Below are 24,588 nucleotides of genomic sequence, written 5' to 3'. Positions count from 1 at the left end.
CAAATTATTGTAATTTTTGGTCATTTTTTGGTCAATTTCTTGTGACATTTTTGTCACATTTTTGTACTTTTTTTTCACATTTTATCAAATTTGTGTAATTTTTTGGTCAATGTTTTCTCACTTTATTGTCACATTTCCATCATTGTTTTCGTCTCAGTTTTGTTGCTATTTTCTCACCTTTTTTCCAGAAGCTTTTGGACTGGGGTAAAGCCAAACTGTAAAAAACGTGCTCGGTCCAGTTGGGAGTTAAGGACTTAAAAAAACCAACACTGTTTTGCTCTACCTTTTGGTGTTTCAAATACTTTGTGATTTGAACAAACTTTTCCTGCACCGCGTTCGTCCCTCAACCCACAGCAATTCCACGTTCCATCCTCCTCACCTGCAGAGCCTGGCCCTTCTCCCTGACGGGGCTCGCCGTGGTCACATGGCAGGGCGGCGGCTTGGGGGGGGGGGGGGTGGGGGGGGCCTTAAAAGTGGTCGCGTTTGGAGCGGCGCCAGAGCGCGGCAAAGCCCAGAGTGAAGTTTGGCATGTTTGTGACAGAGGGATGCTGGGTAATTAGGATGGAGACATCGACAGCTGCATTCATCTTCATAAAATGCAATAATTAATGACGCTCCAACAAAGGGAAGTATGCAAATCAGCCCCGCCTCATTAGCATTTTCAAACTCAGCTCCCATGATGCCTTGCTGACATAGCTGTAATTAATGAAAACGTACGCCTCGGATCGCGTTCGGACGACTTCGGGAAGGGTCCGACGGCGCCGGAGAGAGAGGGGGGGGGGGGCTGGTTCCGTTCACTCGTTCACCGGTACCTTCACGCCCTCACTCGCTCGTGGACGCCGCCGGAACACCAGCCCGGCGGCGGCGGCGGCGGCACGTGAGCGGGAAGCGTGCCAAGAGCGCGGAGACGAGGGGGCAGAGCAGATGGGCACAATCGAAGACGCGGCGCGCAGCCAAAAAGCGAGCGACAGGAGGAGGGGGGGGGGGCGAGCGAGGAGGAGGAGGAGGAGGAGGGGGGGGGATAAATAAATAAAGTGAGTGAATGAACGCGCGTGGAAGAGCGGCGGTGCAGGTGAATGTGAATGTTTGGCTTTACCCCAGTCCAAAAGCTTCTGGGAAAAAGGTGGGGAAATAGTGACAAATCTGAGACGAAAATGTGACAAAAAAATGAGAAAACATTAACAAAAAGTGATGAAAAAATTGATGAAAAAAATGTGATAAAATGTCATAAAAATGTCACAAGAAATGGACAAAAAATTGACGAAAAAAATTACACAAATGTGACAAAAAAATGACCACAAAATTACAAAAAATGACAATAATTTGCTAAAAAATTGACGAAAAAATGTGACAAAAAATGACAAAAAAATGACCAAAATGTGACAAAAAAATGAAAAAATGTGATAAAAATGTGACAAAAAAATTGCAAACAATACAAGAGATAGCAAGAAAACTGAGACGAAAAAAAATATGGAAAAATTATGGAAATGTGACAAAAAAATGACAAAAATGTGACACAAAAAATGACAAAAATGTGACAAAAAATGACAAAAATGTGACACAAAAAATGACAAAAATGTGACAAAAAATGACTAAAATGTGACACAAAAAATGACAAAAATGTGACAAAAAAATGATGAAAAATTGATGAAAAGTGGCAAAAATGTCATAAAAATGTCACAAGAAATGGACAAAAAATTGACGAAAAAATGACAAAAAATTGATAGAAAAGAATGTGACCAAAAAAATGACCACAAAATTACAAAAAATAACAATAATTTGATGAAAAATTGATGAAAAAATGAAAAAAAATGTGACAAAAAATGATCAAAAATGTGATAAAAATGTGACAAAAAATTGCAACCAATACAATAGATTGCAAGAAAACTGAGACGAAAAAAATTATGGAAAAATTATGGAAATGTGACAAAAAAGTGACGAAAAATTGATGAAAAAGTGGTAAAGATGACACAAGCAATTGACAAGAAATTGAAAAAAAATTGACAAAAAAATGACAAAAATGTGACGAAAAAGTGACAAAAATGTGACGAAAAAAATGACACAAATGTGACACAAAAAATGACAAAAATGTGATAAAAATTGGACAAAAAAATTACAAAAATGTGACCAAAAAAATGACCACAAGATTACAAAAAATAACAATAATTTGATAAAAAATTTATGAAAAAATGAAAAAAATGTGACAAAAAATGACAAAAAAATTATCAAAAATGATCAAAAATGTGACAAAAAAATTGCAAACAATACAATAGATTGCAAGAAAACTGAGACGAAAAAAATTATGGAAAAATTATGGAAATGTGACAAAAAAGTGACGAAAAATTGATGAAAAAGTGGTAAAAATGACACAAGCAATTGACAAGAAATTGAAAAAAAATTGACAAAAAAATGACAAAAATGTGACGAAAAAGTGACAAAAATGTGACGAAAAAAATGACACAAATGTGACACAAAAAATGACAAAAATGTGATAAAAATTGGACAAAAAAATTACAAAAATGTGACCAAAAAAATGACCACAAGATTACAAAAAATAACAATAATTTGATAAAAAATTTATGAAAAAATGAAAAAAATGTGACAAAAAATGACAAAAAAATTATCAAAAATGATCAAAAATGTGACAAAAAAATTGCAAACAATACAATAGATTGCAAGAAAACTGAGACGAAAAAACTTATGGAAAAATTATGGAAATGTGACAAAAAAATGACAAAAATGTGACACAAAAAATGACAAAAATGTGACACAAAAAATGACAAAAATGTGACAAAAAATGACAAAAATGTGACACAAAAAATGACAAAAATGTGACAAAAATGTGACAAAAAAATGATGAAAAATTGATGAAAAGTGGCAAAAATGTCATAAAAATGTCACAAGAAATGGACAAAAAATTGACGAAAAAATGACAAAAAATTGATAAAAAATTTGACAAAAAAATTACAAGAATGTGACCAAAAATTTGACGAAAAAAAGGACAAAATTTGATAAAAAGTTGACCAAAAAATGACCAAAAAAATGACACAAAATTGACGAAAAAATTACAATAATGTGATAAAAAAATTACCAAAAAGAAACAAAAAAATGACAAAAAGTGACAAAAATATGAATAAAATTTGACAAAAAAATGACAAAAAAGGACAAAATTTGATAAAAAGTCGACAAAAAAATGACAAAAATGTGATAAAAAAATGACCAAAAAAGTAACAAAAAAATGACAAAAAAATGACAAAAATGTGACAAAAATTGACGAAAAAAAGGACAAAAATTTTATAAAAAAGTTGACAAAAAATGACAAAAAAATGACAAAAAAAATTACCAAAATGTGATCAAAAATTGACAAAAAAAGACAAAAAATTGACCCAAAAAATGACAAAAAAGCTACAAAAATTAGCTGAATACCCAACAAAAAAATGAAGGAAAAAAAAAATCTGATGACGTGAGGAAAAACATCCTCTCGGTTCAGGCGGGAGTTAAGAGGTTAAAGGAACAGGCCACCGTTTTTCCACACTGAGATATGTTCTTACCTGAGCTTAGACGAGTTGATGTGTACCTGTCTGGTCTTTGTGCGTGCGCTCAGTCACGGACTACGACCAAAGATGTTGTTAGTATTTGACATCTCCCAGTACATTCCTATCTGTGTTGTATGTGAAGTCTGACATGTAAATGGTGAAAAGGACTGGCCAGAGGACGGTGCCCTGAGGGACTCCAGTGCTGCAGACTAACACTACTATGATTCATTCTCTCACCACTTTTTGCCTCAAACGCTGTTTTGTAAAATTACCGATCTGTTCCAGGGTAAGGGAAACAATGCCCTGACTGTGGACATTGTTTATTGAAAACATGAAATTGCCCTCGGACGTGACGACGTTGCGATCTCTCGTATGGAAGTTTCAAACAGGCGTGTGGAGTTTTCATTACTTGCACAAATAATCTGATATAGTTGTGGATTGTTCCAGTAATGCCAGAGATGTTAGCTAAAAACTAAGACAAATAATCTGCTTTTTGACAGTTACCAAAGTTACTATAGATACAGACGGCATCTCTGGAATCGCCCATATATGGTCATGTTTGAAAACAGTTAAGGGGGAAAACAATTTTGAGAAATATCTAAACTTTCTCTAATTATTCAAAAACTACTTTAACAAATGCTGAATTATGAATAAAGTTTCTACTAAATAAAGATACAAAGACATGGGGTGGAGCAAAGTGGTTCAACAGCCCATAAATACATGACTAACGGAGAATGCTAACATGATGCTACATGTTAGCATCGGGCTAATGCTAACGGTTAGCTAGCGCTTGCTACACCTGCCGTTTTTCCACTTCTACTGAACAATCTGCCGCTATGACGGTATAGATACAGACGGCATCTCGTCATAGAAGGGGGCGTGGCTTCGCCGAGGGGGAAAATAGAATCTTTTGGGAAAACAATTTTTCACTCTTTTTAGCCATTTTCTGGTGGAATATCAACTTATTTATCACATACAAATAAAGTCAAGTGTAAATCGGGCCCATATGGATATTTTCTCACAGCAGATTGTTCAGTAGAAGTGAAAAAAACGCAGTTGTAGCAAGCGCTAGCTAACCGTTAGCGTTAGCCCAATGCTAACATGTAGCATCATGTTAGCATTCTACATTTTTCTATGGGATAATGTATAGAACGCTGGTCATTATCTGGAAAATAAGTACCGACAGGGCGAACCGGACTTGTTTCGCCTTGTTTCCCAACCCTTTTAAGTATTTTAGTAAGTATTATCAGTAGTGTAGTAGTAGTAGTCGTAATATACGGATTATAATGAATATTTTAAGCATCATTAATGGGCAGCTAATAGTTCACCAATTGCAGAATTTGACAAAAAAATCGAAAAATTTGACAAAAAAGTGACAAAAAAGTGAGAAAAAATTGACAAAAAAATGAGGAAAAATGGACGAAAAAGTGACAAAAAATGAACGAAAAAGTGACAAAAAAGTGACAAAAAAAAACAAAAAAATGGACAAAAAAGTGACAAAAAATTGACAAAAAATTGACAAAAAAATCAAAAAATTTGACGAAAAAGTGACAAAAAAGTCACGAAAATTTGACAAAAATGAGACGACTGCCCAACAAAAAATGAATGAAAAAAAATCTGATGACGTGAGGAAAAAGATCAATTTACTTTTGTAGGTCTTTCAAATGAGGCGTTACACTGGCCTACAGGATTTGGGTAAAGCTGAACTGGAGAAAATGCTCTCGGTTCAGGCGGGAGTTCAGAGGTCAAGTATTAGTAAGTATCATCAGCAGTGTAGTAGTAGTAGTCGTCGTAATTTACGTATTATAAAGAATATTTTTTCCAGACAGTCCATAATTCCCGTGGAAAATGAAGCTGCCGTATTTTTAGTGTTTATGAAATGAAACAGGTCAAATGTTGTCGCTTCACTGAGCAAAACTTTAAGCAGTCCTCGTTCTGCAGCGGCTCCGCAGACACGCACACGTGCACATGCCGGCACACACGCATGTGCACGGCCGGGAGCGCGCACACACACACACACACGCGTACGTGCGCCTACAGCTGAGTGCACGGAGGGCCCGTCCAGATGGGACTCTTCCACATGACCAGGCCGATCAATCAACGCTGAAGGGCCCAGGTGCTACCACGCACCATTTCACAGTCTCACACACACACACACACACACACACACACACACACACACGTGCAACACACACACACACACACACAGGCACGTGCACGCTCACACACACGTGCACGCTCACACCGGAGAGAGAGGACAGTGAATGACCCCACAAACATCACAACCACCAAGCTAGTGCTATAGGGGTGGGATCAGGCCGCCTCCACAGAAGAAAGGCAAATTTAATACTCTTTAATCAACACATGTTTAATTTCTTAAGATTTGCAAACATTTCTTCAAACAGAGGAAAGACAGTCGGACAAAACGGGAAGTTTTGAGCCAAAAAAAAAAGGACAATTTCAAGCAAATCTGCAACGTGTTTTGACCATCATTTTGGCATTCTTAAGGGGAGACACTACAGGCAAAACTCAATTTTTTTCAGTTTTCAGGTTTTGGGCCAAATTGGTCTCTGAACATACAAGCTTTCACCCGGAAACAGAAAATATGCCTAATCTTCACAATAACATGTTTAAATATTGCGCTGATTCAATGTTCCCCCATAGACTTATATGGGAGAATGCAATTTCAAGGGCCTTTTTCTCAAAACACATTTTTCTGTCATTGTGGCGACACTATGTCCACGTCAGTCGGACCTAAAGACTTCACATTTTCCAGCCTTGGACTGAACAATATTTGGAAGATTTTTTCAGAGGGATTTTTTATTATTTAATCCCTTAAGCCCCATTTATTGAGTTTTGAATGTCAAAAAATAAGGCGAGAATTACATTTTTACAATTTTTTACACAAAAAAAACAGCTTATTTGAAAAGTAAACAAGAAATCCAAAATCTCCTCTGAGAAAGTCATAAATTTGAATGTAGCTCTATCCATTATTCAGATTTTGCCGCCGAAAAGATGGGAAATTTGGGGCATTTTTAGGCATAAAAAACCTTGTTCTTATATGAAAAGATAAAATGACAGAAAACTTGCAATGTATGTTTTTCTCACATTTATGTCAGTGATCGACAGCAACAGTTTCAAATTAATATCTGTAAATATACACTTTTTCCCTATTCACCTGCAGTGTCTCGCCAACTACATAAGAAATAGTTCAGTAATGTTAATTTTCCAATAAACATTACATATAATCCAATTTAATGTTGTTTGTTTTTTTTGGTTGGAGCCAATATTGCGAATTCTATGAATGCAACGAACCGAAATAAAACAAATGGGAAGCAAAATCAATCAGGTCTATTGTAAACGAATATAAAAATAAAACCTCCACAGACAGTGATGGACTGGACAATAGATCCAGACGGCGTCTCGTCATAGAAGGGGGCGTGGCTTCGCCGAGGGGGAAAATAGAATCTTTAGAGAAACACAATTTTTCCCTCTTTTTTGCCATTTCCTGGTGGAATATCAACTTATTTATCACATAAATAAAGTCAAGTGTAACTCGGGCCCATATGGATATTTTCTCACAGCAGATTGTTCAGTAGAAGTGAAAAAACGGCAGTTGTAGCTAGCGCTAGCTAACCGTTAGCATTAGCCCGATGCTAACATGTAGCATCAAGTTAGCATTCTCCGTTATTCATGTATTTATGGGCTGTTGAACCACTTTGCTCCTCCCCATGTCTTTGTATCTTTATTTAGTAGAAACTATATTCATATTTCAGCATTTGTTAAAGCAGTTTTTGAATAATAAACATGAATAAACCAGCCACCATTTACTCAAAATCCCTCAGAAAAGTACAACAGTGGAAAGCTAGGAGACTGTTGGAGCGATCAAAGCGGGCATGAAGTGACGATAAAATCTTTTGAATCTTGAATTGAAGAAAACATTTGAACACATCGCGTCTACAGACTTTTGTGACTGGCATCTCCCATAAATAAACCACTATATTTAGATCATAGAGACTTGTCAGGGGGACTCCGTGCGTGACGTCGACACACAGTGATTTCAGACCAGATCTGACCAGCAAGTCGACAAAACGCCATGAAAAATCAACATTTTCAATCAAATCAGCAATCAAAGCAATCAAACGGGCACGGCAGAAGATAAACGCTTTGTTGTGGATCCGAAAGAGTCTGGTTTCCTGGTTTATGGTGGATATATAGCAAAGAGAAGGACCCATGTGTGGAGACAGGGGGAGGCCTTACCTGCGAGGCGGCTGTACGGGGACAGGCCGTGGTGACCCGGCACGAACTGGGCGCCCTCGGCCATGCTCTGCAACACAAGCACACGGTCCAGCGTTAAGCCATGCGTGGGGCAATCAGGTTCTTAAACCGCCAATGAAGTGTGTGAGCGAGTACATGAGGCGTAATGTGAACACTGAAGAGTCATTTATTGAGCCTTAGCCGTGAACTGGAGGGCTTACAGGCATTGGTTTAAAGACTTTAAGCCTTAACTCCTTAACTCCCACCTGAACCGAGCACATTTTGACAAAAAAGTGAGAAAACATTGACAAAAAAGTGACGAAAAATGGATGAAAAAGTGGCAAAAATGTGACAAAATATGACAAAAAAATTCAAAAAGTTGATAAAAATTTGACCAAAAAAATGACAAAAATGTGATACAAATTTGACAAAAACATTGCAAAAAATTGGCGAATAAATGACAAAAAAGTGATAAAAAATTGACAAAAATGTGATTAAAAAATCACAAAAAATTGACAAAAAAATGACAAAAATGTGATAAAAAATTGACAAAATGTGATTAAAAATGACAAAAATGTGATTAAAAAAATGACAAAAATGTGATTAAAAAAATGACAAAAATGTGATTAAAAAAATGACAAAAATGTGATTTAAAAAATGACAAAAATGTGATTAAAAAAATGACAAAAATGTGATTTAAAAAATGACAAAAATGTGATTTAAAAAATGACAAAAAATTGACAAAAAAATGACAAAAATGTGATTTAAAAAATGACAAAAAATTGACATAAAAATGACACAAATGTGAAAATTTACGAAAAAATGTGATAAAAAATGAGTTGAACACCCAACAAAAAAATGATGGGGAAAAAAATCCGATGACATGAGGAAAAAGATCCTCTCGGTTCAGGCGAGAGTTAAGAGGTTAAAGGGGCTAGATACAAGTTCGCTATTTTATACTCACTACTACCACCTCAGGTCATACGTGTAACTGCACCTTCCATATTAACCCCTTAACTCCCACCTGAACCGAGCACATTTTCTCCAGTTTGGCTTTACCCCAGTCCAAAAGCTTCTGGATTTCATAGCTTATTGCATTTTGCTATCTGTTTCAAAACATTACCCACAATGGACCGATTTATTGGAGAAAACTTGGAAATTTTAAGAAAAGTTTTTTTTTTTTAACGTGTGCGTTTTTAGAAAAGATCCCCCTCAGCAGATTTGTTCCACAAAGGAAATGGTTATATTTGGATGATGTAGCTTTAAAGTGCACAAGACAGGTTTTAAAGCTTTGAAAATATGACTTATTTAGATGGATAACATCTGTTGTAAATAATTATCATTTTATTTCAGTGAAGCAGCAATTGACTCTGTGCATATCTTCAAAAAATAACAACGCCGCCCAAGAAGTGACTTCCTGACACATTAGCTACATATTGTTAGCCACATAGCAGAAGTCATTTTGTATTGTTAAAATGGCAATAAGAGAAAAACAATGTGTTTCCGATAAAATGTCTTTTTACATGTTTTCCAAAATCAAAACAAAAATGAGTTAGGCAATTGCTAATGTTAACGTTAGCATATGTACCATGAAGCACTAGCTTCCTGTTTAGCATTGTCCGTTTTTTAAATGGGCTGTTGAACCACTTTGCTCCTCTTCATGTCTCTGTATCTGTATTTAGTAAGAAATATATTCATAATTCAGCCTTTATTAAAGTAATGGTGGAGAAATGGAAGAAAGTAATTTTTTCTCTTCTTTGTTTTCCCTCTGGCTGCTTCGAATATGCCCATATTTGGGCTATTCCATACATGCCGTCTGTACCTATTGGTGCGTTCCAGGCAACTGGTAAATGTACCACTTCCCACTTGGAACGCCGCTCAAACTGGTAATTACAACTTGTAAACTCGGAAACCTGTAGACTGCTACGAGTTCGTATACAAGATGAAGACTGTAGTGGCGCCCCCCAGTGGAGCAGCGCCACTAATGTTAAAACTGTAACAAAACCACTGCATCAGTGACATGAACGTTACTTTTGGTCACAGTTTTCAGCATAACGTTATGTCGCATGTTTGTAATTAGATCTGGTTCGAAGAAACGTTCATATAACGTTAGCATCATCTGAGCTAGCTGTAGCTGTAGCATTAGCAGTTTTGTTTGCATACGACTTCAATCACCTGGAACGCACTAAAGTCATAACTGGTAACTTTCAAGTGGGAAAAATACCATTAACCAGCTGCCTGGAACGCACCATATGATCCTAGGAGTGCACAGTTAACCTTAATTGCATTAAAATTGAGCTCTGAGGTGCTGCTGTAAGCAAACCGCAAGTGGCTGAGGTTTCTTTCCCCTGCCTTGCACATGTGATAGACATCGTCGCCGAGGCTGTGTGAATCCCGCCCGAACCCGCAGAAATAGTGTTGCCCTGTTGCAGATCTATACCTCCCTTCCTCAGGCTGCTGGCCAATCAAAAGTCACTGCAGGAGAATCAAGTTTGTCTGTGCTTCAGTGCGTTATAAACAAACTCCACGGGTGGAACTAATCAGTGTCTCGCGCATCGGGTTGCGTGACGGAGATTTCATGTCCTTGTAGGGCGGGTTAGGTGGTGTAAAAAGCCTATCGGTGTACACATGTATGATTGTGTTAGTTATTACATTGCCTCATATTTATGCCAGAAATCTGCTGTAAAGATGTGACAATTGAGTACCATGATGTTTGACAGAAGATTTAGAAGTTTATATGCAGCTCAAGTGTATGAAATATTAAACAGACTGTATATAAAGCATTCAAATCCACTGTCTGTCAGTTGCTTTGCTAAACCCGTCCCTTGCACTAAAGCCCACGTGGCCCCTGAAAACACTGATGTGGGAGTGAGTTTGGTGTGTGAGTTACCTTGGCCCTCGCGCTGCCGGCCCAGGCCCCGCCGCTCCGCTCGCCCACACCTGCGACACACAGGGACAACCTCAGCAACAGCAAGAAAAATACGTTCAAGCCACAAAGGAAGATGTCGGTCAGATATCAGATGCAGGAGTAGTTTGGCATCCGCACAGTAAAGTGAAGATTACTGCGCGGATGCCAAACTACTCCTGGTATTTTTACGCCTTACAATATAGTTCCCCCTTTTATCCGCTTAGAAAATCCACATTGTTTAATTTTGTGTAATTATACTTTGTAGTGGAACACTTCACGTAACCATATTTAAATAGGGAAAACGTGGAAGAGCTTTGTAGCTTCTATCTTGACCTGCGCTGTGTTTACGTGACTGAAGGCACGGGGGAAGATCAGACAGGTCCTAAAGATAGTGATGCGCCGATCGTGTGGAGGCTTCGAAGCGTGTGCCGAGTGATCTAGAGGATTGTCTATTAAAGCTCGTATCGATGCGTGTGTTAATCATGTGTGTTGATCACGTGTGTTGATCACGTGTGTGGCGGCGTTCGAAGCCTCGGGAAGCGGCCGCACCGCGTGACTGATTCAGGAAATGATTTGCGGGTTTGAAGCGCGATTCAAAACAAAAGCGACAGTGACATTTTGTGTATTTGGGTTGGACATAAACAAAGTAACACAAGCACATTTTCCATCACAACTCTATAAATTCGCAAATTTAGTCTTTCAGCCCCACCGTTTATTGCAAGCACTCAGCATGTTATATATGTGGACCTGTCCCTTTTTAAATCCAGATTAAAGACTCATCTTTTCAAACTTGCTTTTAATACTTAGATCACACTGAATTGTGTCCAGGTTGTAAACATTTGGTGTTTTTTTTAATTGTTTTTATCTTTCTGTGAAGCACTTTGGTCCTGGTGTTGTTGTTGTAAAGTACTATATAAAGACACTTTTAATGGTTGATTGATAAATGTCTTGTCCACATGATGGCGTAGTGGAGCAAATAAAGCACCTTGATGCTTCGAACCATGTGTGATGCAACTGGCTGTGAGGCTTCAATGCTTCATGGGGCTTCATCTTGCCATCACTACCTAAAGAACTCGTCAAAGCTAAGGTAAGAACATATCTCAGTATGTAAAAACGGTGGCCTGTTCCTTTAACAAAGGTAGAGTTCTCACCAGACATGTATTACTCACGCAAAAGGAACTTCTCTGACACACAGATGTCACAAACAAAATGGCCCCCAGTGACTAGAACCAGTCCGGTTTTATACCTCCCCTAATGGGAAAGGACCTCTCACAGGTTTGTACCACTAGTTCATTGAGTTCCAACAATAACTTTATCTGGAAAGTGATCCTTGTACATAAAATGAATAAGTTTAGTGACAAAATGTGTTCAAAACAACAAAGATACAAATCAAAATCATGCACAAAAGGAAACACAAAGTTTAACCGGTTTCCCCCTGCCACATGGTCCAGTCCAAGATTTTAAAATGGCCGACACAGACCACGCCCCTTCGTTTGTCACCAGGTGGTACAGGTAAATGTCTGAGTCAATGAATAAACAGTTTTAAATGGACAATGTGAAGTAGTTATTAACTTAATAAAATGAATCAGGCCTTATTGTTTTATATGAAAACAGAAAATAACAACAGCAAAAAAATGTCAATACATTTCTTTCTTCATATTTAGGTCGATAATCTACAGCAAAAGTTTCAAATTGATATCTGTGCGTTTAACCCCTTAACTCCCACCTGAACCGAGCACATTTTTCTCCAGCTTTACCCCAGTCCAAAAGCTTCTGGAAAAAAGGTGTGGAAATAGCAACAAAACTGAGACGAAAACAATGATGAAAATGTGAAATAAGTGAGGGAAAAATTGGCGAAAAAGTGACACAAAATGGACAAAAAATGGAGGAAAAAATGGACGAAAAAGTGAAAAAAAATGTACAAAAAAAAGACAAAAATGGACAAAAAATGGACAAAAAATGGACAAAAAAATGACAAAAAAGTGAAAAAAAAATGACGAAAAAGGTGAGGAAAAAATTGGCGAAAAAGTGACAAAAAAGTCACGAAAATTTGACAAAAATGAGGTGACTGCCCAACAAAAAGTTAAGAGGTTAAAAAGTATCGCCTGCAGTGTCTCGCTCTAACATTATCAACATATCACTTTTGTTTGCCAGAAATTAGAAACCAGAAACTAATACCTCAAAAATAAATTGTAAAAAAAGTATTTTGTTTGTTTGTTTGTTTGTTTGTTAACTTTATTGTCCCCGTAGGGAAATTTGTCCTCTGCATTTAACCCATCCTTCGATGCCGCTGGGGCGACCCGTAAGGAGCAGTGGTCGACGGCAGTGCCGCGCCCGGGGACCCGTCTCCATGATGTGGAGCCAGGCTGGTGGTCAGAATCACCTGGCTGGAGGATTCACCTATTGCACATGTTTTTAGTGGTAGGGGAAACCGGAGTACCCGGAGGAAACCTACGCAGACACGGGGAGAACATGCAAACTCCACACAGAAAGACCCCGTCCTTGGTGGGAGTCGAACCCGGGACCTTCTAGCTGTGAAGCGGAGGCGCTAACCGCTGCGCTACCGTGCCGCCCCTGTAATACCTGTAATTAACATTACAGGTAATCCCATAAGCAGTGAAAATATTTTAGTTTATTTTTCCCTGGTTAAAGTGCACACCTAGTCAGTACGATTGCATCAAATCACATCAAGAGCAGGGCTGAGTACTGTTACATCACCGATACCTGAACGATACTACTACAACTACTACTACTACTACTACTACAACTCTTACTACTACTACCTATTGACATTGGACATTGCTATTTTGAAGAATCCATTTCACTTGCTTGTTTAAAATACAATTCCACGTGTTTTTCATAAATGAACGTCTTCAGTGAAAATCTAAAATCTGATGGGAGAGTGTGACTATTGTGCAAAGCATCCTCCAGCACATCCCAAAGACTCTCAATGAGGCAAAGGTCTGGACTCTGTGGTGGTCAGTCCATCTCATGCTCCCTGAACCCGGAATATGCCCATCAGGGAAGAAAGAAAGAAAGAATCCATTTCCCATAGAAACATATTGAGGAAACGTTTCCCAGTGCAATAATAAAAGATTTAATTGTTGTTTTTTTCATTTCCAGGTGAAACAAATCCATCCTACAACCTGGAAAAGGGAAGGACGTTTTTTCCTAAAGTGATAGCCTTGATATTGATTACCATAACCCGAAAATCCGATGGCCAAGGTGAGCCAGCCCAGGGGACGCCGTGGGGGCTTCTGTTTATTCCATCACACTGAAATATCAAGTCTTTCTAATAGCGTAAATGTGATTTCCCTGCCTTTTCTCCTCCGGTGGCAGAGGAGAGCAGGAGAATAGGACCACAGGAGAGGAGCTCGGAGAGGGGCGAGGAAGCCCCCGCGTGTCCCGGGCCTGATAAGAGCGGCCATCAGGAGCTCAATTACACCACACTGAGGGGAAGGAGGCAGGAGGCAAGGGAGGGAGGAAGACTTACTACTACCTGGAACAATGTTAAGAGTACTTGGGTCACTTTTGCAACGTAAAGAGAAACATTTCACTTAAAGGGATATTTCAGGATTTTTGACATAGGGCCTCATTTCCTAGTTAGTGTTGCTGATACCTGGAGATATTTGTTTTGTAATTCATGCAGTTCTTATGTTTGAAGAGTTTCGTGGTGCTAGGCTAATGCAATGCTAACGGAGGAAACAGCAATAGTCCTGAGCGGTGCAGCTAATGCAATGCTAACGGAGGAAACAGCAATAGTCCTGAGCGCTGCAGCTAACGCGATGCTAACGGAGGAAACAGCAATAGTCCTTAGAGCTGCAGCTAACGCAATGCTAACGGAGGAAACAGCAATAGTCCTGAGCGGTGCAGCTAACGCAATGCTAACGGAGGAAACAGCAATAGTCCTTAGAGCTGCAGCTAACGCAATGCTAACGGAGGAAACAGCAATAGTCCTTAGAGCTGCAGCTAACGCAATGCTAACGGAGGAAACAGCAATAGTCCTGAGCGGTGCAGCTAACGCAATGCTAATGGAGGAAACAGCAATAGTCCTTAGAGCTGCAGCTAACGCAATGCTAACGGAGGAAACAGCAATAGTCCTTAGAGCTGCAGCTAGCGCAATGCTAACGGAGGAAACAGCAATAGTCCTGAGCGGTGCAGCTAACGCGATGCTAACGGAGGAAACAGCAATAGTCCTTAGAGCTGCAGCTAACGCAATGCTAACGGAGGAAACAGCAATAGTCCTTAGAGCTGCAGCTAACGCAATGCTAACGGAGGAAACAGCAATAGTCCTGAGCGGTGCAGCTAACGCAATGCTAATGGAGGAAACAGCAATAGTCCTGAGCGGTGCAGCTAACGCAATGCTAATGGAGGAAACAGCAATAATCCTGAGCGGTGCAGCTAACGCAATGCTAACGGAGGAAACAGCAATAGTCCTGAGCGGTGCAGCTAACGCAATGCTAACGGAGGAAACAGCAATAGTCCTTAGAGCTGCAGCTAACGCAATGCTAATGGAGGAAACAGCAATAGTCCTTAGAGCTGCAGCTAACGCAATGCTAACGGAGGAAACAGCAATAGTCCTGAGCGGTGCAGCTAACGCAATGCTAACGGAGGAAACAGCAATAGTCCTGAGCGGTGCAGCAACGCAATGCTAACGGAGGAAACAGCAATAGTCCTGAGCGGTGCAGCTAACGCAATGCTAACGGAGGAAACAGCAATAGTCCTTAGAGCTGCAGCTAACGCAATGCTAACGGAGGAAACAGCAATAGTCCTTAGAGCTGCAGCTAACGCAATGCTAACGGAGGAAACAGCAATAGTCCTGAGCGCTGCAGCTAACGCAATGCTAACGGAGGAAACAGCAATAGTCCTGAGCGGTGCAGCTAACGCAATGCTAATGGAGGAAACAGCAATAGTCCTGAGCGGTGCAGCTAACGCAATGCTAATGGAGGAAACAGCAATAATCCTGAGCGGTGCAGCTAACGCAATGCTAACGGAGGAAACAGCAATAGTCCTTAGAGCTGCAGCTAACGCAATGCTAACGGAGGAAACAGCAATAGTCCTGCGTGGTGCAGCTAACGCAATGCTAACGGAGGAAACAGCAATAGTCCTGAGCGGTGCAGCTAACGCAATGCTAACGGAGGAAACAGCAATAGTCCTGAGCGGTGCAGCTAACACAATGCTAACGGAGGAAACAGCAATAGTCCTGAGCGGTGCAGCTAACGCAATGCTAACGGAGGAAACAGCAATAGTCCTTAGAGCTGCAGCTAACGCAATGCTAACGGAGGAAACAGCAATAGTCCTTAGAGCTGCAGCTAACGCAATGCTAACGGAGGAAACAGCAATAGTCCTGAGCGGTGCAGCTAATGCAATGCTAACGGAGGAAACAGCAATAGTCCTGAGCGGTGCAGCTAATGCAATGCTAACGGAGGAAACAGCAATAGTCCTGAGCGGTGCAGCTAACGCAATGCTAACGGAGGAAACAGCAATAGTCCTGAGCGGTGCAGCTAACGCAATGCTAACGGAGGAAACAGCAATAGTCCTTAGAGCTGCAGCTAACGCAATGCTAACGGAGGAAACAGCAATAGTCCTTAGAGCTGCAGCTAACGCAATGCTAACGGAGGAAACAGCAATAGTCCTGAGCGCTGCAGCTAACGCAATGCTAACGGAGGAAACAGCAATAGTCCTTAGAGCTGCAGCTAACGCAATGCTAACGGAGGAAACAGCAATAGTCCTGAGCGCTGCAGCTAACGCAATGCTAACGGAGGAAACAGCAATAGTCCTGAGCGGTGCAGCTAACGCAATGCTAATGGAGGAAACAGCAATAGTCCTGAGCGGTGCAGCTAACGCAATGCTAACGGAGGAAACAGCAATAGTCCTGAGCGGTGCAGCTAACGCAATGCTAACGGAGGAAACAGCAACAGTCCTGAGCGCTGCAGCTAACGCAATGCTAACGGAGGAAACAGCAATAGTCCTGAGCGCTGCAGCTAACACAATGCTAACGGAGGAAACAGCAATAGTCCTGAGCGGTGCAGCTAACGCAATGCTAACGGAGGAAACAGCAACAGTCCTTAGCGCTGCAGCTAGCGCAATGCTAACGGAGGAAACAGCAATAGTCCTGAGCGCTGCAGCTAACGCAATGCTAACGGAGGAAACAGCAACAGTCCTGAGCGCTGCAGCTAACGCAATGCTAACGGAGGAAACAGCAACAGTCCTTAGCGCTGCAGCTAACGCAATGCTAACGGAGGAAACAGCAACAGTCCTGAGCGCTGCAGCTAACGCAATGCTAACGGAGGAAACAGCAACAGTCCTGAGCGCTGCAGCTAACGCAATGCTAACGGAGGAAACAGCAATAGTCCTGAGCGGTGCAGCTAACGCAATGCTAACGGAGGAAACAGCAATAGTCCTGAGCGCTGCAGCTAACGCAATGCTAACGGAGGAAACAGCAATAGTCCTGAGCGGTGCAGCTAACGCAATGCTAACGGAGGAAACAGCATAGTCCTGAGCGCTGCAGCTAACGCAATGCTAACGGAGGAAACAGCAATAGTCCTGAGCGCTGCAGCTAACGCAATGCTAACGGAGGAAACAGCAATAGTCCTGAGCGGTGGCTGCTTTATACGCGCTGATATTTTCACAGTACATGCACGAGCTACCGCGCACCTTAGGTAGACAGAGAAGTAAACAAAAGCACGCGGTGGAGCCGGAGCCGGACGTCTGTGGCGTCTCTCGCTGCTACACTCACTTCTATGGGCCGCGGCATCAGCTGCATGGGCCAAAATCGCGTGTCTGTGTGATTTTGAAATCGCGTTGTGTAATATCATGATAAAATCGCAAATGCGATTAATCGTTCAGCCCTACTCAGGTGCTTGGTGGATTTTTAGTTGTGGGGAAGCTGTTAGTTAACCTCTTAACTCCCATCTGAACAGATCCCATTTTCTCCAGTTTGGCTTTACCCTAATCAAATGTGACAAAAATTCAACAAAAATTCAACAAAAATGTGACAAAATTTCAACAAAAATGTGACAAAATTCAACAATAAAATGACAAAAACTCAAAAAAACAAAAAAACACATAAAAACATAAAAAAGGTGACACAACACAGCAACAACGCGAGGAAAAAGATCAGTTTTGTGGGTCTTAGCTTTCAAATGAGGTGTTACACAGGCCTATATAATGGCCAAAGAGGACAGAAGGCATTCAGTTTAGGTAAGAGGTTAAGTAAATGTTGTTTATTGTGGTTAATAAAAACCCTGTCAGTGTCTGGTGTGAGCACTATTCTCACGCAGTGCAACACATCTCCTTCATAGCTATTCTGAAAGACAATGGTAAGAAGAAGCAAGGATGGAGGCAGGTGTGAGGAGGGAAACGAAGAAAAGAGGGAAGAAAGATTCAGTTTAGAAGTTATTCAGGAAGCAAGGAAGGAAAACAAACAAAGAAGGATGGATGAAAAAACAGAAAAAGCTCGATAAGAAACCAGGGGAGGATAAAGTTATTTGGCCGGCGTCACCGTAAAGTACAAATATCCCCATTGTGAACGTGAGACAGTCGTCCGCGGAGCAGGAGGGGGAACGTGCGCATCCCGTCGCCATGGTTACCACACCGCGGCGGAGGCGACAGTTGGGGATGCGCGGACTGACACGCTGTTACCACGGCGATGGGAGCGCACGTCGCGGCGTTTGGAGAAAACCGGGGGGAACTCACTTATAGAAAGATAGAGTGGAGCGTATATGAAATGGTTGTGGAAAAGCCATTGTTCACGTTTGTATGGAGTGAAATAAAATGGCGTCTCCACTGTAATGTGTACGTTTACACTATTATAATCTTTTTCACTCTTTTTAGCCATTTTCTGGTGGAATATGAACTTATTTATCACATACAAATAAAGTCAAGTGTAACTCGGGCCCATATGGATATTTTCTCACAGCAGATTGTTCAGTAGAAGTGAAAAAACGGCAGTCCTAGCAAGCGCGAGCTAGCGTTAGCATTAGCATGGTGCTAACATGTAGCATCATGTTAGCATTCTCCGTTTTTTTTTATGTATTTATGGGCTGTTGAACCACTTTGCTCCTCCCCATGTCTTTGTATCTTTATTTAGTAGAAACTATGTTCATATTTCAGCGTTTGTTAAAGTAGTTTTTGAATAATTAGAAAATGTTTAGATGTTTTTTTTGGACTACATTTTCACAGACACGTAGTTAACACAATTGCACTCAAGATTCATGTTAAAACGCTTCCGCATCGGACTTTTTTTTTTCTAAAATTGCAAAGTCTATTGACAAGTATCTTAGTCAAAAAAGGCAATACAAATGACTGCTGAGCATGAAAATCCAACAACTAACAAAAACATTTAGGGCATTAGCTCATATCTACAGATCATTTTTCACATAGTTTTAAGGCACTTTTGCATTCTAGAATTTTAAGAGACTTATACAAGGACATCAGTTCACTTTTAAGGAAAAAAGAAAAGAAAAGAAAAGGTGATTCGTTGATTTTCATGGCAATCCCTTCACTTTGTGGCATCACTAACCGTATGTGATGATTGTACTAAGCTTATGTGTGACTACCTGGAGAAGCCCCGCCCTACCTGGCCCAGAGGGACACATGTAGGAGTAGCAGGGCTAGGGTTTTTGTGGGATTTAGGGTTAGGGTTTGCGCTGAGGGGGGTGGGGACCTACAATTCTGTTTAAGCCCCGGGGCATATGGGTACATTAAGGCGGGCCTGCCTAGGACCAGGACCAGGTACGCACATATGAGCTTAGCACAATCATCACATACGGTTAGTGATGCCGCAAAGTGAGTGGGGGGTTTATAAGGATCATCCAACTTTCCCAGTCCGACATCGGGGGCAGTTCCAGTTTCCCACTGGATGGTCGGAAATTTCGACTTCTGAAATGGAAAGCACCATTAGGCCCAGATGTAGTGGCCCGTTTGAAATAGAGAAAGTGTCATCAGATGGGTGCGAAAACCTCTGAGGGATTCACCTTTTTCAGGAACTTGCGGTGGGCGGCGCCATCTTGTGTTCATGGCCAGACTGCAGGTCTAACCTAAGCTGAAACTGGCTTTCATTTACAGATCTTCACTGCCACACCATCAATCCAGAGTCACAACAGAAAGAGTGGAAATATCACTAAAAACAAATTCCCTTTTACACACCGCCTTCCTGCTCTGTGATCAGCCCGAGGCCACACTTATTAACTTATTTCCTTTGAGCTTTTGACAGAGCTCTCCGTTTATTCCCGCTTCTAGTTTCGTCTCTCTGATTGACACTGAATCTGGGACTGAAAAACAGCCCTGGACTCTGACCAGCCTGGCCCAAATTAGCGTAATTGTGACTTCCACAAATACATATTTTAACCTCTTACCCCCCGCCTTAACATTAACGAGTGCATTTTCCCCAGTTCGGCTTTTTATTATTATTTTTTTGATCGGCATCATCAGCAAAAAGAACGGGAAAGGTGGTCGTAGAAACAGAAGCAAAATCATTCATATAAATGATAAATAATAATGGTCCCAAAACTGAACCTTGTGGCACACCATACTCCACGGAATTCCTTTTAGATTCATGTTTTTTTTAAACTGGGCTTTACCCAAATCTAAAAGCTTCTCGACTGGAGAGCAACAATGTAACGCCTCATTTGAAAGCTAAGACCTACAAAAGTGATGGAAACTTTTCGTCGCGTCGCCACATTTTTGTCATATTTTTGTTGTTTTTTTTAATCATTTTTTGTTGTGTTTTTCTCACGTTTTTGTCACATTTTTGTTTTGAATTTTTATTGAATTTTGTTGAATTTTTGTTGAATTTTTGTTGAATTTTTGTTGAATTTTTGTCACATCTTTGTTGAATTTTGGTCACTTTTTGGTTGAGGGTTTGACACATTTTTATCACATTTTTGTTGATTTTTTGTTGAATTTTTGTAGAATTTTTGTCACTTTTTGGTAGAGTTTTTGTCACATTTTTGTTGATTTTTTTTTTTATTTTTGTTGAATTTTTGTTGAATTTATGTCACATTTTTGTCACATTTTTGTCACATTTTTGTCACATTGTTCTTGAATTTTTGTCATTTTTTGGTTGAATTTTTGTCACATTGTTCTTGAATTTTTGTCATTTTTTGGTTGAATTTTTGTCACATTGTTCTTGAATTTTTGTCATTTTTTGTAGTTTTTTTTGCCCATGTTTTTCTCACGTTTTCGTTGACTTTTCATCCTCTTTTTCTCGCTATTTTGACGCTTTTCTTTCTAGCTTTCAGATTCGGGTAGAGCTCGGTTGAGGCGGGACCGGCGGCCCTCGAGCCAGTGGCCCTCCTGTGCTCTTCCAGATCGGACATATGGCCAGTCCGCCCCTGCACTGAATCAAATCCCCGCTCACAGAAGTGCTTAAACCTGTGAAATCCGCCTAAAGGGAGCGTATACAATGTCTTAACCAGAAAAACAAATAACAATCACAAATATCACAGTGATCCGCTCTTTCAAACACATCTCTGATCGCACAGATTGAAACATCCATGTTGCGACGGTGCCACCGGCGTTTTGTGACGTTGATTCTTGCGCTAATGCCGCCGCTTTGTGGGGCCTCTGACGGGGCCTCTGACGGGGCCGCGGGTTGGGGTTTTTCTCACGTTTTTGTTGAATTTTTGTCACATTTTTGTTGAATTTTTTTCACTTTTTGGTTGAGTTTTTGTCACATTTTTATCACATTTTTGTTGAATTTTTGTCACATTTTTATCACATTTTTGTCACATTTTTATCACATTTTTCTTGATTTTTTGTCCCTTTTTGGTTGAATTTTTGTCATTTTTGGGTTGAATTTTTGTCACTTTTTTATCACATTTTTGTCACATTTTTGTTGAATTTTTGTCACATTTTTGTTGAACTTTTGTCATTTTTTGATTGAGTTTTTGTCACATTTTTATCACATTTTTGTCACATTTTTGTTGAATTTTTGTCACATTTTTGTTGAACTTTTGTCATTTTTTGGTTGAGTTTTTGTCACATTTTTCTTGAATTTTTGTCACTTTTTGGTTGAGTTTTTGTTGAATTTTTCTTGAATTTTTGTTGAATTTTTCTTGAATTTTGTCACTTTTTTGTCGTTTTTTTTGCCCGTGTTTTTCTCACGTTTTCGTTGACTTCTCATCCTCTTTTTCCCGCTATTTTGATGCTTTTCTTTCTAGCTTTCAGATTCGTGTAAAGCTCGCTTGAGGCGGGACCGTCGGCCCTCGAGCCGGAAAAACAAACAACAATCACAAATATCACAGTGATCCGCTCGTTCAAACACATCTCTGATCGCACAGATTGAAACATCCATGTTGCGACGGTGCCACACGGTTTCGTTTCGTGACTGTTGATTCTTGCGCTAATGCCGCCGCTTTATGTACCTCTGACGGGGCGGCTGCTTTGTTGGCGCGCGGTGCAGATCTGAGTCCGGTTTTGGCTCCGCTTCACATGGGCCCCCGGTTAAAACGGCGCTTTATCCGAACAGAGGAGCGAGGGGAACAAAGAGGAGCCTTTCTTTACCGACTGATGTGTCTGAGCCGAGCTGTTGCCGCCGCCTCTCAGACGCTCTCTCAGATCACGTTTGTAAAAGTTGTTCTAGCGTGTGGTCATTCGGAGTTTTCCTGACAGCAGCAGCAGGATAAAGCTGGGGGTTATATTCACTATAGTGTTCCAGTTTTGAAGTATCCCGGGTTGTGTCGATCCACAGTGTTGGGATTACGAGAGTACTTTCACTGGGACCTTCTGACTGTAACCGTGTATTCTGTGCCGTGTAGGGATGTCCCGATCTAGTATTCAGTATCGACAGCAGATCTAGGCTTTTTTTAAGTATAGGTTGCGTTCCTATGCGTAAATATGAAGCTCAGGAAACTGAAATGAAATGTATCTATGTCAAATGCCAAAGGACAGTTTAAAGGGATATTTCAGGATTTTTGACATAGGGCCTCATTTCCTAGTTATCCAGAGTGTTGCTGATTTCTGGAGATGTTTTTTTTTGTAATTCATGCAGTTCTTGTATTTGAAGAGTTTTGTGGTGTGAGGTAGGGCTGAACGATTTTGCCAAAAATCAATATTGCGATTTCGATTTTACTGCGATTTTCCGCTTGTTAGAGGATAACATTAAATCGCTATTTATCATACTGGGTCAGGCTGTACAGTCGTACTATCTCTGTCATAGCCTTGACAGTGGTGCTCAGGCGCCCACTCTCTGCCACTGAATGCTTGTGTATCAGTCTGACGCTCTGAGAGGGTATTTATCCCTCTTCTGTGGAAGCATAGACAGACTTGAATGGTAGGACTAGCGCAATGTCTCGAGTTCATGTCTCCGGGTCCCGCACCGATGGTAAATAAACTTCTCCTGCATAAGACATCCAGACTGCTGCCTGTCATTCATCTATCCTCTCGAACACCATTGTTATTTCTCTAACACCGCTAATAACTTTTTGTTGCAATACAATTAAATATTTACTACTGATTTAATAAAGTATTTCTCACTCTTAAGTCCTTTGTAATCACATGGAAGATAATTCCAAATAGTCCACAGAGTCATTTAGCCTAAATAATTTCCAATAAGCTTATATTGAATTTTTTATTTGTAAATAGCCTAAATAATTTCTTGCTATTTGCTCTTGTGTTTTAGTCAGTGGTTGTGAGAAAAGTTTTTATCTTTATCCAAAACATTCCCAAACATAAGCCTTGAAAAGTGAGTCACAAAGGACTCTGAACATCAGCTCAGGCTCAGCTTCATCTGTGGAGCCGAGACGTGTGAATCTGGAGGAAAGTTTCTGTGATCAGAGCATCAGAGCGTGTAGCGCTGCAGCTAACACAATGCTAACGGAGGAAACAGCAATAGTCCTGAGCGCTGCAGCTAACGCGATGCTAACGGAGGAAACAGCAATAGTCCTTAGCGCTGCAGCTAACGCGATGCTAACGGAGGAAACAGCAATAGTCCTTAGCGCTGCAGCTAACGCGATGCTAACGGAGGAAACAGCAATAGTCCTTAGCGCTGCAGCTAACGCGATGCTAACGGAGGAAACAGCAATAGTCCTGAGCGCTGCAGCTAATGCAATGCTAACGGAGGAAACAGCAATAGTCCTGAGCGGTGCAGCTAACGCAATGCTAACGGAGGAAACAGCAATAGTCCTGAGCGCTGCAGCTAACGCAATGCTAACGGAGGAAACAGCAATAGTCCTGAGCGGTGCAGCTAACGCAATGCTAACGGAGGAAACAGCAATAGTCCTGAGCGCTGCAGCTAATGCAATGCTAACGGAGGAAACAGCAATAGTCCTGAGCGGTGCAGCTAACGCAATGCTAACGGAGGAAACAGCAATAGTCCTGAGCGCTGCAGCTAACGCAATGCTAACGGAGGAAACAGCAATAGTCCTGAGCGGTGCAGCTAATGCAATGCTAACGGAGGAAACAGCAATAGTCCTGAGCGGTGCAGCTAACGCAATGCTAACAGAGGAAACAGCAATAGTCCTGAGCGCTGCAGCTAACGCAATGCTAACGGAGGAAACAGCAATAGTCCTGAGCGGTGCAGCTAACGCAATGCTAACGGAGGAAACAGCAATAGTCCTGAGCGCTGCAGCTAACGCAATGCTAACGGAGGAAACAGCAATAGTCCTGAGCGGTGCAGCTAACGCAATGCTAACGGAGGAAACAGCAATAGTCCTGAGCGGTGCAGCTAACGCAATGCTAACAGAGGAAACAGCAATAGTCCTGAGCGCTGCAGCTAACGCAATGCTAACGGAGGAAACAGCAATAGTCCTGAGCGGTGCAGCTAACGCAATGCTAACGGAGGAAACAGCAATAGTCCTGAGCGGTGCAGCTAACGCAATGCTAACAGAGGAAACAGCAATAGTCCTGAGCGCTGCAGCTAACGCAATGCTAACGGAGGAAACA

At 40.9% G+C, this 24,588-nt stretch overlaps 1 protein-coding gene across 3 annotated transcripts in view; it reads right to left on the bottom strand.

The window, feature by feature from the left end:
- tcf4 (transcription factor 4) overlaps positions 1-24,588 on the bottom strand; it is a 207,657-nt gene that overhangs the window by 138,456 nt on the left and 44,613 nt on the right. For all 3 annotated transcript variants that reach the window (XM_079581248.1, XM_079581249.1, XM_079581247.1), the window contains exons 3-4: positions 10,684-10,733; positions 7,797-7,863 (exon numbers count right to left, since the gene is read on the bottom strand). In XM_079581248.1, coding sequence (XP_079437374.1) covers positions 7,797-7,863; positions 10,684-10,733 — 117 coding nt within the window. The remainder of the gene's footprint in view (positions 1-7,796; positions 7,864-10,683; positions 10,734-24,588) is intronic.

Source organism: Gobius niger, assembly GCF_951799975.1.
Source record: "Gobius niger genome assembly, chromosome: 22".
Taxonomy (NCBI): Eukaryota; Metazoa; Chordata; class Actinopteri; order Gobiiformes; family Gobiidae; genus Gobius; species Gobius niger.
Note: the sequence above shows the minus strand (reverse complement) of the source record. Positions and strands in the feature narration are given on the sequence as shown.